This window comes from Chaetura pelagica, unplaced genomic scaffold, assembly GCF_000747805.2.
Source record: "Chaetura pelagica isolate M959 unplaced genomic scaffold, ChaPel_1.0 scaffold17, whole genome shotgun sequence".
Lineage (NCBI taxonomy): Eukaryota > Metazoa > Chordata > Aves > Apodiformes > Apodidae > Chaetura > Chaetura pelagica.
Genome location: NW_009970726.1, coordinates 1,678,388 through 1,690,939, shown reverse-complemented (window position 1 = coordinate 1,690,939; position 12,552 = coordinate 1,678,388). Strand labels below are relative to the sequence as shown.

Sequence of the window (12,552 nt, the reverse complement as noted above, 5' to 3'; positions counted from 1 at the left end):
CTTTTGAAGTAACTGGAAGAATAATGTGGGATAACTCTTTAATGTTTTATAAGGCTTTTAACCGTTCATCGGGAGTGTTCAAAAAAATAATACCAAACACATCTACATGTGTGGTGGAGAAGGAATAAGCTGTTGTTTACCCCATATACATGGTCTGGAGCTACTAGTTTCTTAAGGTTATCATGGTCTCCCTGTTTTTTAAAAGATTTATTTAATATAATTCTATGACAACTACATCTCAAGAATTTTGTTTCTTTGCACTTAGTATAGATATTTATTCACTGTCTCTTCCTAATTAAGAGTTAGAGCTATAAAGCAATGGCAGTATGAAACAACTCACTGATACTAATCAAGCTGGAAGGAAGCTGTTTCTTAACCAGAGGAATTCTGCATTGGTATGCACATGCCTTAAAAGTAGCTGTTGGAAAATTTAAAAAAGAATCAATTAAAAAAAAAAATTCAGGAGAAATCTTCCCTATGAAGAGTAAAAGCACCTTCCTTTGACAGCCAAGAGACTATGGGAACTTTGGTCTTGCGGTAGGGGATAATATCAAATCCCTTAAAATACAACTTCAAAGCTGAATTTTCTCCAATTCTGCATTTTTTCCCACTTTATCCTTTTCCCCTTCCATTTCCTCCAGTCTTTCTTTTGTTCACTCCTGGCCCAAACTTGTCTGCAGCATTATTATAGCCTCATGTTATAAAACTGAAAAATTTAAAATTAAAATAATTATTTGTAATAAAAATCCTGACAGACTAATTACAGTATTGCATTAATTATTATCTTATTTCAGCTCTGTTCCTCTCACAGCTCATTCACATTTGGGTTTTGGCATTTTTTAATCCCTATTGATGCTGTAATTTGAGAGAGAAAATATGCTGGGGGACAATATATATAAAATCAAGAAATAAAAATAGTGAGATAAACATTTGATTTCTAAAATGTTACCTTAGACATGTTAGTAATAGCATGCAAGTAGTTCTATTTAAATGTGATGCTTTGTGGATCTTCTGGTGAATAAAAGCTATATACTATGTAAGACAATTCTCAAAATCTTCAATTTCTGAATATCTCTATGGCATGTGCTGAACAGCAGTCATTTAATTCAGAAATTTGTGCATTGTACAGCTAGGTTGGTATATCCTTGATGCATTTTATGTTCTGAGTTGTTTTTTTCCTCCCAAAATGTATGCAATTCTTACCATGATTAAGGTATAGATTGATGTCAGTGCTACAATATAGCTTCAAGACTACAATTTGAAGTTACTTTAGAAAAATACAATTCCTTAGGCATGATGAAGCCCAAGTTGAATGAAAGTTCTATTAGTGGTGAATTACATGTATATATTAATAAGGGAAGAGTTCATTGCAAGTCCTGAATTTGGGAAATTGAGCATGATAATTTGCTGAAATAATGTCTGTCTTGAAAATAAGCAGAGGCAATAATTTTCAGTTCTGATTTGAACTTCTGAATGGTGCAGAAGGTGGCTGGGTTAGCTTTTAAGCTCAAAAGTGTTTAAAAGTTTTGGCAAATGTCATTGTAATGAGTGTATGGTAATGAAGGAAGTTAAGATGAAAGATGAATTGGACTGAATGACTGCTCAGTCATTTAGGCTAGGCTAGTTGCATGGTTTGGTCGTTAAATGTCTCAAATTATGTTGCCTTAGCTCCTGCACTTGGTTGTCTGTCTTCAGCTCTTAAAGTTCTGGGAATTAGTTTCTGATGGTTTGCTTTGTTTTCCTTCTTCAGGATGCTTCATCTGCAGACATTCGGAAAGCATATCGAAAGCTTTCACTGATTTTACACCCAGACAAGAATAAAGATGAAAATGCAGAAACGCAGTTTAGGCAAGTAAGTTCAATGTGTGGAAATAAAAGTTTTAGGGAAAATATTATAAGAATCTTTTACGATGATGTTGTTTTATTAAAAACAACAGTACACCTTTCAGATTACTAAGTTGAACATTTAATTGCAGTTTCCTTATTGAAAACAAGTACACTTTTTGGAATTAATTTGTTGAATAACTCAGATTTAATATTTACCTGTGTATTAAAAAGTAATTTGAAAATAATACTTCAGCTTACGCTCTCAGGAAGAAAATATGTTTTGCACTTTATGTAATACTGTTTATAAGTCTTTTCTAAAGCAGTAGGGAAAACTTCTGACCATGTCTCAATGCAAGTCAAATGTAGGCAAAATTTAATGAAAAATATTAATTTTAATTTTTTGTATTTTAGCCTTTTGAATCTTTAGAGTGAAGCCACGAGACTGTTACAATTAGCACTGCCTTTAAAAATATACTACAATGACTAAATACAGGCTACTTAGTTTCAGTAAGATCTTTAGAGTGAAACAAATTAAACCTTCTTTTTATAAGGTGTAACAGAGACAAGGCTCCATTTGACAGATTTGAGGAGGGGCAAAAAAAGTCTTTGAAGTTGCTTGTTTGTATATCTGTGATACTTTGTATATGAACATGTAACTTTCTCATACTGAGTTTGCTTGTAGTGTTATAGGGAAAAGTGACAACTAGCAAAGCCACTAGTTGGTAAATGTAAAATGTGATACTGCTGTTCGAACTTCATAAACTCAATCCTAAAGTAAACCCCTGTGTGTGTTTTTTTTTCTCTTTCTGTTGTTTTAGTTGGTGGCCATCTACGAGGTTTTAAAGGATGAAGAAAGGAGGCAGAGGTTAGTTAATTTTCACAGGTTCTTATACAAAATATTCATGCCAGGGATATGTTGAAATCTTATTTGACTTAATTGAAATTCTTCAGATTATTTTTTTGATATTTTAAAGTGTGTGATTCCTATGTAGCTGTTTAATTAAACACTGTACAGGACTTTAAAGAGAAGCTGGTGTGTATTTTTGTGTGATAGATGGGTTATTCTGCTTTAAAAACTAGTATTTGAAAGAACTTTAAAAGCTTGCAGTTATTTGGAGCAATTTTTTAAACACTTAACAATTATTTAACTTTTTGGTGCATTGTGTCAATTATCATTGCTTGTTTTATTACAGCTGTGGTTGAAAATAGACACCAATTCAACCGTCAGTCTCACTATATCAATAAAACGTTTGTTGCCTGATATTTAGGGATTATTTCCAGGGTGTGTCCTCTTCAAAATTGTTTTCTGTTGCTTAGTTAATTGTTATTTCTTTCAGGTGTATTTTCTGTAATAACTTAAACTTTGATGTACATAGTATAATTTTTTCATTAGCTTATAGTTATTGCTTGCTGCTTCAGGAGCAGGTCTAGCAGTACCTTAAGGGAATAGGATCAAGAAATGAAAACCTGTGGCTGATCTGCTCTGAGGGACTGTTTTGATTTTTTTTTTTTTCTTTTCTTTTAAGAGGACTTATATGTAAACTCATGATTATCAGGAAAACTGGGCCACTGAAAGTTTTGCTTTTAAGACGGAGTTCTGGTAAATTATCTTTCAGCTTACAGGTTTTTAGCAGGGCTTCATAAGGCATTTCTTTGAGTTTTTGGCTTTGTAGATGTCTTAGCTGGAGTGCAGGTTTTATAGTACCAATTAGCTACTTTTTCATAATCCTCCCTTGAAGTGTCATGAAAATGTACTTCATAGAAATACCTTTGGAAATTTCATTTTTTTTAATTTCACTTCTCAGAAGAGAATTGCATTGTGAAGTTCTACTCAAGGAAAATTTTTAAAGTTGTTTACTAACAACTTACTAATGGTTTCTAGTAATTTGTAAATAACAAATTGTTTCAGACCACCTGAAAAATGACTAATCTAAAAAATTTCCCACCTTTTTGTTTCAATAATTGTTTACATACACTTTGTGATGTTGTCATTCTCTGTGATATTGTCACTCTTTGTGATGTTGCTGGAACTTAATTCCAGCATGGAACTCCTAGGAATTTCCTTACTACTGTAACAGCAGCCTTTTGCATGGAACTGTGATGCAATAGCTTGTAAAAATTAGGGTTTTAACCCCTGTATGCATTCCGAATATGACCAACTAGTTTGTGAGAATATAAATTAGTACAGCACAATAGTTACAAATGATACATGCAAGCAGCAGTAGATTTGTTCTAGCTTAGATTGATTTAACTGTCAAAAACTTTTGTATACAGACAGTGTTGTATTTTTCTTGCATAGTGTGTATGTGTGGTTGATAGTGCATCTGTAGTTGATTAAATAGTGTTTACCTTCAGAAAATTTTCTGGAAAAAATATGTGGAGTTTAGAAATAACATGTAGAGTAGCAGGGCTGTATGATCTCCTTTCTTTAAGAAAAACCTTATTGATCAGATTCATTACACAGAATAATGATAAACTCTTAGCTGAGCTTGTAAATGGTGGGTGTTCTGTCCTGTATCCTGTAAGGCATTGTTGTCGCATGTCTTTGAGACAAGTCTTAAGTAAGTGTGCTAGGACCTGCTCCCCTTTAGTATTGTTTCTGCTGTGAGGTAACTCAGGGGTCTCTTGCAACTGTACAGCAGAGGAAAAGAAAAGTTTTTGCTTTTTGGGATATTTCTACTTTTTTATTTATGTATAATTTTTTTCCTCTTGCTGATTTGATAATTTTTATTTCTGAAGTCACTTAAAGACCTGATAGGATGAGATGGAAATTACTTACTGTTTCATACAAATGAGTTGGTGAGGAATACTGGCAGTTTAGCTGAGAATCCCTTTAAAACCAGATATCTAAATGGTTTGGGGCACAGGATCACATCACCTCGAGAAGAGCGAGCTGCAGGCTCTGCTTCTGGACAGTGAAGTCAACTGTTCCTGCCTTTCACTGTTTATCTCGGAAGAGATGGAGCCCAGCATTGGTCCCTATGTGCTCACAGCCTGTAGAGCCAGCACAGGCTCTGCACTGTACGAGTGAGTGCTTAAGGCATTTTGAATTAGTAAGACTGGGTTTGATGACACCCTTTGTCCATGTCTTGGTAAATGTCAAAGGTGTTAATTGTTTGTGTGTGTACAGGGACAGCATTCTAAAAAGGCAGATCTGTTGGCCAACTCTATGTTATTATTTTTCTAAAACCTTTGTACTTTCATGTTTATCAGTGAATTTTTACTTTATCTGGTGGCAGAAGCTTTTATTAAAATAGTATATTTCCTCTACAGACAATTGTAATAGAGTTTTATAATTAAAATGTGGTTTGCTATTTTGAGGCAATTATATAATTGCATGTGAAATATACTAATATTATTAGTTATACTGCAGAATATAGGAATATTGCCATGGTTGTACGTTTCTCTTGCTCACATTGAATAATACATAATCAAAACATTCTGATATTCTAACATTGTTTAGTGTGGCAGTGTGTAACATAAAATAAGTGCAGCAGACACTGACTGAGAAACACGCTGTTAATTATAGCAAGTGCAGCTACTTAGAAGAAACTTAACCAAAAAGTAAAATCACAAGAAGGAAGATTGGTTCTATCCTGGCTCAAACCAGGACAAGAACATAGTGTTTTATGTTTCATATGCACACAGCAGAGTGTGTGAAATTCTACAGAAAATTTTATCTTTAGGGTTTGTAGCGATAGGTATATTTTCTGAAATACTCTTTAAGGCATTTATTGGTAAATCAATTCGATGATGATAAATTTTATTAGCCTTTGATTATTTTAAAATTATGAAAATGTAGATAGTTTTTCACACTTGTATTAATTGTAATTAGGCAAAAATCCTATATTTAAATTTCATTGTATGTTACCATTTTAAGGAGCTTTTTTTTACCTACCAGGACTATCTTCTGTAACAATGTGGGCTTGATTACAGGAAGCATTTGCAAAGGAATCAAGATATACTTGTTTAGACTAAGAAAGGTGTTTATCTTAGCTCTCATTATAATTAAATGTCTGTATTCATAGGTATAAATTGTTCTGGCTGATGTTGCACTGGATGTCTTTGACAGCTTGAGGGAAAAAAAACCCAAAAATAAAAAATGCCAATGCAATCTTCCTGTAGTTCAGAATAGATCTAATTAATTCAATGGTTATAATACATAAAGTATACGAAATCTCTAAAATTATTTTGAATATGAAATGTAGGGCCTCTCTTAAAGGGAAAAGTAAATTATAATTATATTAAAATAGATGATGCTTTAATTAGCTACTATGGCTAATGGATTATTATTTTTTTTTCTTGCAATGTAGCTGATTATAAAAAAGCTGTAAAAACTATTTAATCAAACTTTACAGAAGAATTAAATGTTAATAATCTTGCAATTCAATTGGTTACTTGTTGGCACAAACCTAACAAGTCTTGCAAAGAAACCTGAGTTTTAAAATAAAAATTCAACCTAAGTGATAAACGGGGATTTTTTTTTTTTGTCTTTTTGTTTCTGTACTGGTGCATTGGGGTTTTTTAGCTTGCTGACTACTACATTTCAGAGACATCTAGCAGGCATACTCATATGTCAAAGATTTACTGCATTCTGTGTACATATGTCTGAGTAAAAAATACTGCAGATGTATTTTTCCTTTTCAGCTTGACTTTTTTTATTATTATTTTTCTTCTGACACAGGGTAACAATTTATACAGGTTGCCAAAAGAAGAATGTTCTGTAATTAAATTTTGAATGTAGTTTTTGATGCACGTGGATTAGCTATGTATCTTTCACAGTCACTATAGGTTTCTATAAAGAAATTCTGCTTAATGAGAAAGTTGCTTTCAATTAAACCACATCCTAAACTTGGAAATCAAGATTTAAAAATTCTGGGAAGCTTCTGAGTTACAGTAGGATAATTTTCTAGTTGAAAACATAAAAATCATTGATATCTTTATTTTTCAAATACAGAGCTTAATTACTATTGAAAGCAGTGATTTATCTTTTAACAGTATATATTCTAAAAAGTGGGTTATAATAGAAGCTATCTTCCCTTAAAATGGCCAGTCGTGTGAGCCATAATGCTCATTGATAGTAAAATCAATAGAGCATTGATTCTGAGACTTAATCCTTGGAGACTGTTGTTCAGAACAGCGGACATAGCCTAGTAAATACAGAGTGCTGTTTAAAGTGTTTAATGCAAGAGATTCTGCTGTCTTAATTTATTTTTTCTTAACAGATAATTTATAATAGAACCTGGTTGCCAAATGTTACTTTGCAATCTTGTTTTACATATTACTGTATTGTTACCATTAGCATATATGGACCTTATTTAATCAGTAGCTACATTTTCAGTACATTGATTAACAGGCCTTAGTAGATAAGAAAGGCAAATGCTTAATAAATTTACAGTAGTATTAATTTTTTTTTTCCTGGATGCTAACTATATTTCTCTGGAGCTTTTCAACAATTTTGTGAAATCTCTGTATCAACCTAATTCATTTTTTGACTGATTTGTTTCTAGTATAGTTTCTTGTATTCTAAATAATATGTGGCAAAAGCATTATTTTTAAAATACTAAAACTCTGTGTAATACGTAAAAAGAAGTTAAGTCAAAGTTTTGACATAACATGCTAACCAATTTTTCTGAACAAAGTTTGTGTTAAGACATCAGTAGTTAATTTGTTCTGACACTGAAAAAGGAAAAAAGTTATTATTTCCAATTTTGCAATAATGGATATTTATCTTAGTATTCTAACAATGGTCCTGGAAGGTAGAATTTTGTAACATGAATTTTGTAATATTAATTTTGCTTCTGGTAGCATTCAGAACACTGCAGAATACTGAGATGGTAAATCTTTTGCATAGAAATAAAGGTGCCAACTTGATGTGTTTTATCAAAAATTAGCTTTTGATTTTTAGTTTAGTGCTGAATTTAAAAAATACATTTTTAATTGAAAACCATTGCCTCTTTTTCTGCTTTAAAAAATAAATTTGCTTGGGGAAAATTTTTTTAGTACATCTCCAAGGTATCAATTTAATAACTATCAAAGTAGCTAGTGCAGTTGTTGCATTTAAATTGATTTACATGTCAAGACTGGCAGTTTAGCAGCTGCGCTATTATTCCTGGATCGGTCAATTTACTTGAGAAAAACCTACTACTGAGTTCTACTGACCTGCATGACAATATAGGCCCTATTTCTATTCCTGTAATTAGGCCTGCGACTAACTCAGAATATTTTTAATTAAAATATTTTGGTCAATGTGTTGCACCAAATTAGGCCTTTCAGTGCAGATTTAATTCTGGGAATGGTGTGATTAGAATATGTAATGAGTTGTGTTCAATTTAAGATTAACAGGTTGTACATCTTGAACATATAGGTTTTTGAGCTTACCATAGAGATTTTTGTTTGAAACTTTACTTTGAAAAGTTAACAAATAGAAAAATCTGTTTTACATGTCTGTGTTTTGTTTATTTTTAAATTGATTATGACATACTGTGAATAAAACACCTCAGATTTACAAAGATATTTCAAGACACTGCTGTGAAGAAAAACTGACAAATAGTCATAAAATGGTTACTGTACAGTCAGTAGTATGAGTAAACTTCAACCATTAAAGAAAAGATTGATTTTTGGAGACAGCTTTTCAAACAAAAAATCAAAGTCATCTAGCTGTGGTGAACTTTGTTTTCTAACATCAAAATCAAGCCTTTAACTTAAATTCATATCTGACACAGAATGGATGTTAAGTCTGGCACCATTTTTTACCTAATGGATATTGTGCTACTAAAGAGCAAAACAAAAGCAAAGATATATCTCCCCTCCCCCCAGCACTTGTGTTTTTATTTTGTTAAAGAAGAAAGGGTTTGTAGTGTTTGAGACTTCTGTTCTTTGCTACACTTTTAGTAGTTTGTTATTTGTTAGTTATTTCTATGATGGAGACCTGCCCACTGTTTACTAGGCAGGTAGGACACATCTACATTTCTAGAAGCCTGTTATTTCAGATGTGAATGAACTGGAAGGGGGGTGTTGCAGGAGGAATTAAAAATAATTTTTTTATTATTTTTTTTTTAAAGGACTAGATATGTTTCTCCAGTACTTGGTTCTGGATTCTGTTTGTTTACAGATGCAGGCCTAGCAGCTGACAAAACAAGGCATTGCTCTATAAATAAAATTAAATTACTAAATGATCTTGTGTGTGTGTATTATTCAAGCAGTCTGGGTTATAATTTGTTCTGGTTTATAATTGGATGGTTTGGCTTATTTCATTTTTAGCTCTCCATGAAAGCCTGTTATATTTGCTACTGTAGGTATGATGATATTCTGATCAATGGACTACCAGATTGGCGACAGCCTGTGTTCTACTACAGGCGGGTGAGAAAAATGAGCAATGCTGAGCTGGCATTACTCTTGTTCATTATACTCACAGTGGGTCATTATGCTGTGGTTTGGTCAATCTACCTGGAAAAACAGCTGGTAAGTATTGGTAATAAATGAAACTTGCTTCAATTATTAGTATTGAATTTCCTGCAGAAGTTTTGCATATGATAGCAATCTCTACCACTTCCATTGTTTCAAATGTGGATTTATCATATTTTAAATGGTGATAATTATAGAATGAGACATTAAAAGCATCAGAAATAATAATACAAAAACTACTCAGTTTTTCCAGAATTGGTAATGAATAGCAAGATATGGTTCTTTGGTTTTTAACTGGAAAGAGGAGAAGGAATAAAAGCCCTTTTGTTATCTATGGATGCATGATCATATGCTACTGTAGTAATATCTATGGTTTCACCAAAGTTTGCTTAAAAATGACCAGTTTTTATTCATTTAAAAGTCATACTTGCTTTGCCTTTGTTCTTAGCTAAGTGCTTTTTTGTTTTGGCATTTTTTGTTAGCAGGATAGGTAGGCATTGGTGAACAATATAAACCACATTATTTTTTTCTTATAAAAATCTATTGCACTTAGTAGACTAGAAAAAAACAAAGCAAAACTTGAAAAATATTCATACATTAGCATCTATTTACTTTTTTTATTTTCCACTGCATTATTGAAGTTGATGAATGAGAAAAGAGGCAAGTTGAATGCTTTCTCCTCTTAGAAAACTTTGATTGCTATGGAGATACACATGAGTGACAGAACTGGACTTCATGTGTGTTTAAAGACTGGATACCATGGCAACAGTTATTGTTAAGATAGATCATTTTACTTAATCATGTAGGACCCCTAGATACATTTGCATAAATGCTACTCTACTGTTTAGCCTTCACAGAAGAGTCCCAGTAACATTTGTGGTTTACATGTTAATGATAACCTGTAACCGTAGTTCTTTCTACATCAAGGATGAACTGCTTAGCAGAAAAAAAAGGGAGAAGAAGAAAAAAACAGGCGGCAGGAACACAGATGAAACCAAACTTGCTGCTCTTGACAAAAATGAAAGGTGGGAAGGAACTTGCTTGTTTTCTGTGTTTTTAAACATTTTATCAGCTACTGGTTTAGTTCTGTCATTTTCTACTGGCATCTTTGGAATATTTTATGAAAAAGTTAACTGTAGAAACAGCCATTGTTGATACAAAGTGTGCCAGTGTGAATGTGTTTTCAGGTTTTGATTTATAAATACATGTGTGGTGTTTATTCAGCAGATCAGCAAAAACCGATAGTACAAGATGGAATTAATGGCATGTGGCTTATAGAAGGCTATTATTTCTACAAGTTTATTTTAGAAGATTTAAAATCTTTTTCCATATTTGAAGTTTTTTGCTTTTGACTACAATTAACAAATTTCAGTTTATTTAAGCACTACTCTATTACCATACCAAGCAAAGGAGTTCTTATGAGGTTTTAATGCTTGTCTGATTTAATGCTTTTTATCTGATTAACTTAAACCCAAGCATGTTACTATAGGCTTCTAAGACCAATGTTTGTTAAGAAACACGTAGGGAAATAGTGACTTTTTAGGACACTCCAAAAGATACCATTTCTTCTATTGATTCATAGAAAGAAATAAAGGGTTTCAATAGTTCACACAGCAAGGGCATGAACTGGATCAATGCAGGATGGAGATCAGAGACCATTCTGCCAGTTGCCTTTCCTGATGACATCAGTGAGTAATGCTCCAGTGAACTGCAAATGACATTAATTTTTGTGTTGTTTTGTTTATGCTTCAATCTTCATATCTGGTTGTCAGCACTTGTGAACACTTGGTTGAGGCTTGAGGTTTTTTCAGTTTTGTTTTTTTGTAAAAATGGAAGTCTGTATGTGGCTTATAAATTTACTTTCCTGGAAAAAAGCCCTTTTTAAGAGATCAAACCACTGCAATTATTAGAAGTTAGCTGTTACACTTTTTGAATTATTCAAAATGTATCTTATATAGTTACATATTTTCATAGATGTTGAAAGGGAGATCGTGGGAAAGTTCTGACTTTGAGACCTTGTGGCAGTGATGAAAAACTTGCAATTTTATTTGACTGCAGAGTGCTGGACAAACCACAATGGCATGACTTACTTCCATGCAAGCTGGGAATATGGTTCTGCCTCACTGTGAAAGCTTTACCTCAGCTATTCCAGGTAATAGAAATGTTTTTAAGTTATATTACTTTATTTTTCTTGATTGTGTGATTATGCATAATTATGTAGCACTTGTTCTTATTAATTTTCTGGCTCAAGTATATCCAATATATATATTAAAAAAAACCAAACAAAACTCTGTGAAGGCAAATTTAATATTGGAAGATCAACAAAATATGGATACATTTTATACTTATATTAATGCTAGGGAATTCAGCAGCAGTTCCTGCTAGGCAAAACTACAAGAATAAATGATGGGAGAGGGATTATATATATATAGATATATATATCTATATATATATATCTCTATATATATATATACACACATCTAATTAAGAACACAAACATCTTTCAAGCAATCTGATAACAAAAGCATTTTTATCTCAAATAGGCAAATGCTATGTTCTCATAGTGAATATTAATATATCATTTAAATTTGGGGGAAGAATGAGATGTCTTTTTCTGATTTAGTGACCTTTTTTTAAGTCACTGGATAATGATATGAATTCATGCCTGAAATTACTAAGGTAAAGTAGCAAACGTATGATTGTATTTTATAAGCATAAATGTTGCAGGCATTTTAATCTATGCTGTAACATCTACCCGATACTCATCCACTGTAAATATTGTCAGAACAGTTATCAGCACAGTTCTTTTAGTATCACATCCTCTTTTTTTAATTTCCCTTAAATACACCCGTTTGGTTTTAATACCCTTGTCACTGCTAATGATGGTAGATCAGGGAATGCAAGTGGATTTTACTTTGGTTTACAGAAGTATTGAATTATAATTCTTAAATAGAAATAATACAAAAGACATTCAATTTCTGTCTGTGTTCAAGCTGGAAAAAGCCTATCATTTGTCATTCCTAATCTGTTAGCAAAAGGCTTTAAAAGATATAAATGCAATAGAGTCTGGCCTTTCAACCGCCATTTTTATAGCTTGAAACTTTCCTACAAAGAGATGCAAAAGTTAGTATTGCTTGCTCTTTTAAAAGTTTCTTCAGAATTGTGTGACTATTTTAATAAAGTTTTCTTTTGGCAAGTTTTTAAAGCAAAAATTATTATGCTTAATTGACTCAACTGTTGTGTCCAAACTAAGCTTTGATGTTGATCTGTCATTGTCTTAATCACAAAATGTTACAGAATATAGTAAGATTCATGAAG

At 32.3% G+C, this 12,552-nt stretch overlaps 1 protein-coding gene across 1 annotated transcript in view; it reads left to right on the top strand.

Moving 5' to 3' along the window:
* The first annotated feature begins 1,723 nt into the window (after window positions 1-1,723).
* The window catches only part of DNAJC1 (DnaJ (Hsp40) homolog, subfamily C, member 1), a 68,314-nt gene continuing 57,485 nt past the window's right edge, over window positions 1,724-12,552 (top strand). The window contains exons 1-5 of the mRNA XM_010007015.1: window positions 1,724-1,852; window positions 2,646-2,692; window positions 9,126-9,291; window positions 10,162-10,259; window positions 11,293-11,386. Coding sequence (XP_010005317.1) covers window positions 1,724-1,852; window positions 2,646-2,692; window positions 9,126-9,291; window positions 10,162-10,259; window positions 11,293-11,386 — 534 coding nt within the window. The remainder of the gene's footprint in view (window positions 1,853-2,645; window positions 2,693-9,125; window positions 9,292-10,161; window positions 10,260-11,292; window positions 11,387-12,552) is intronic.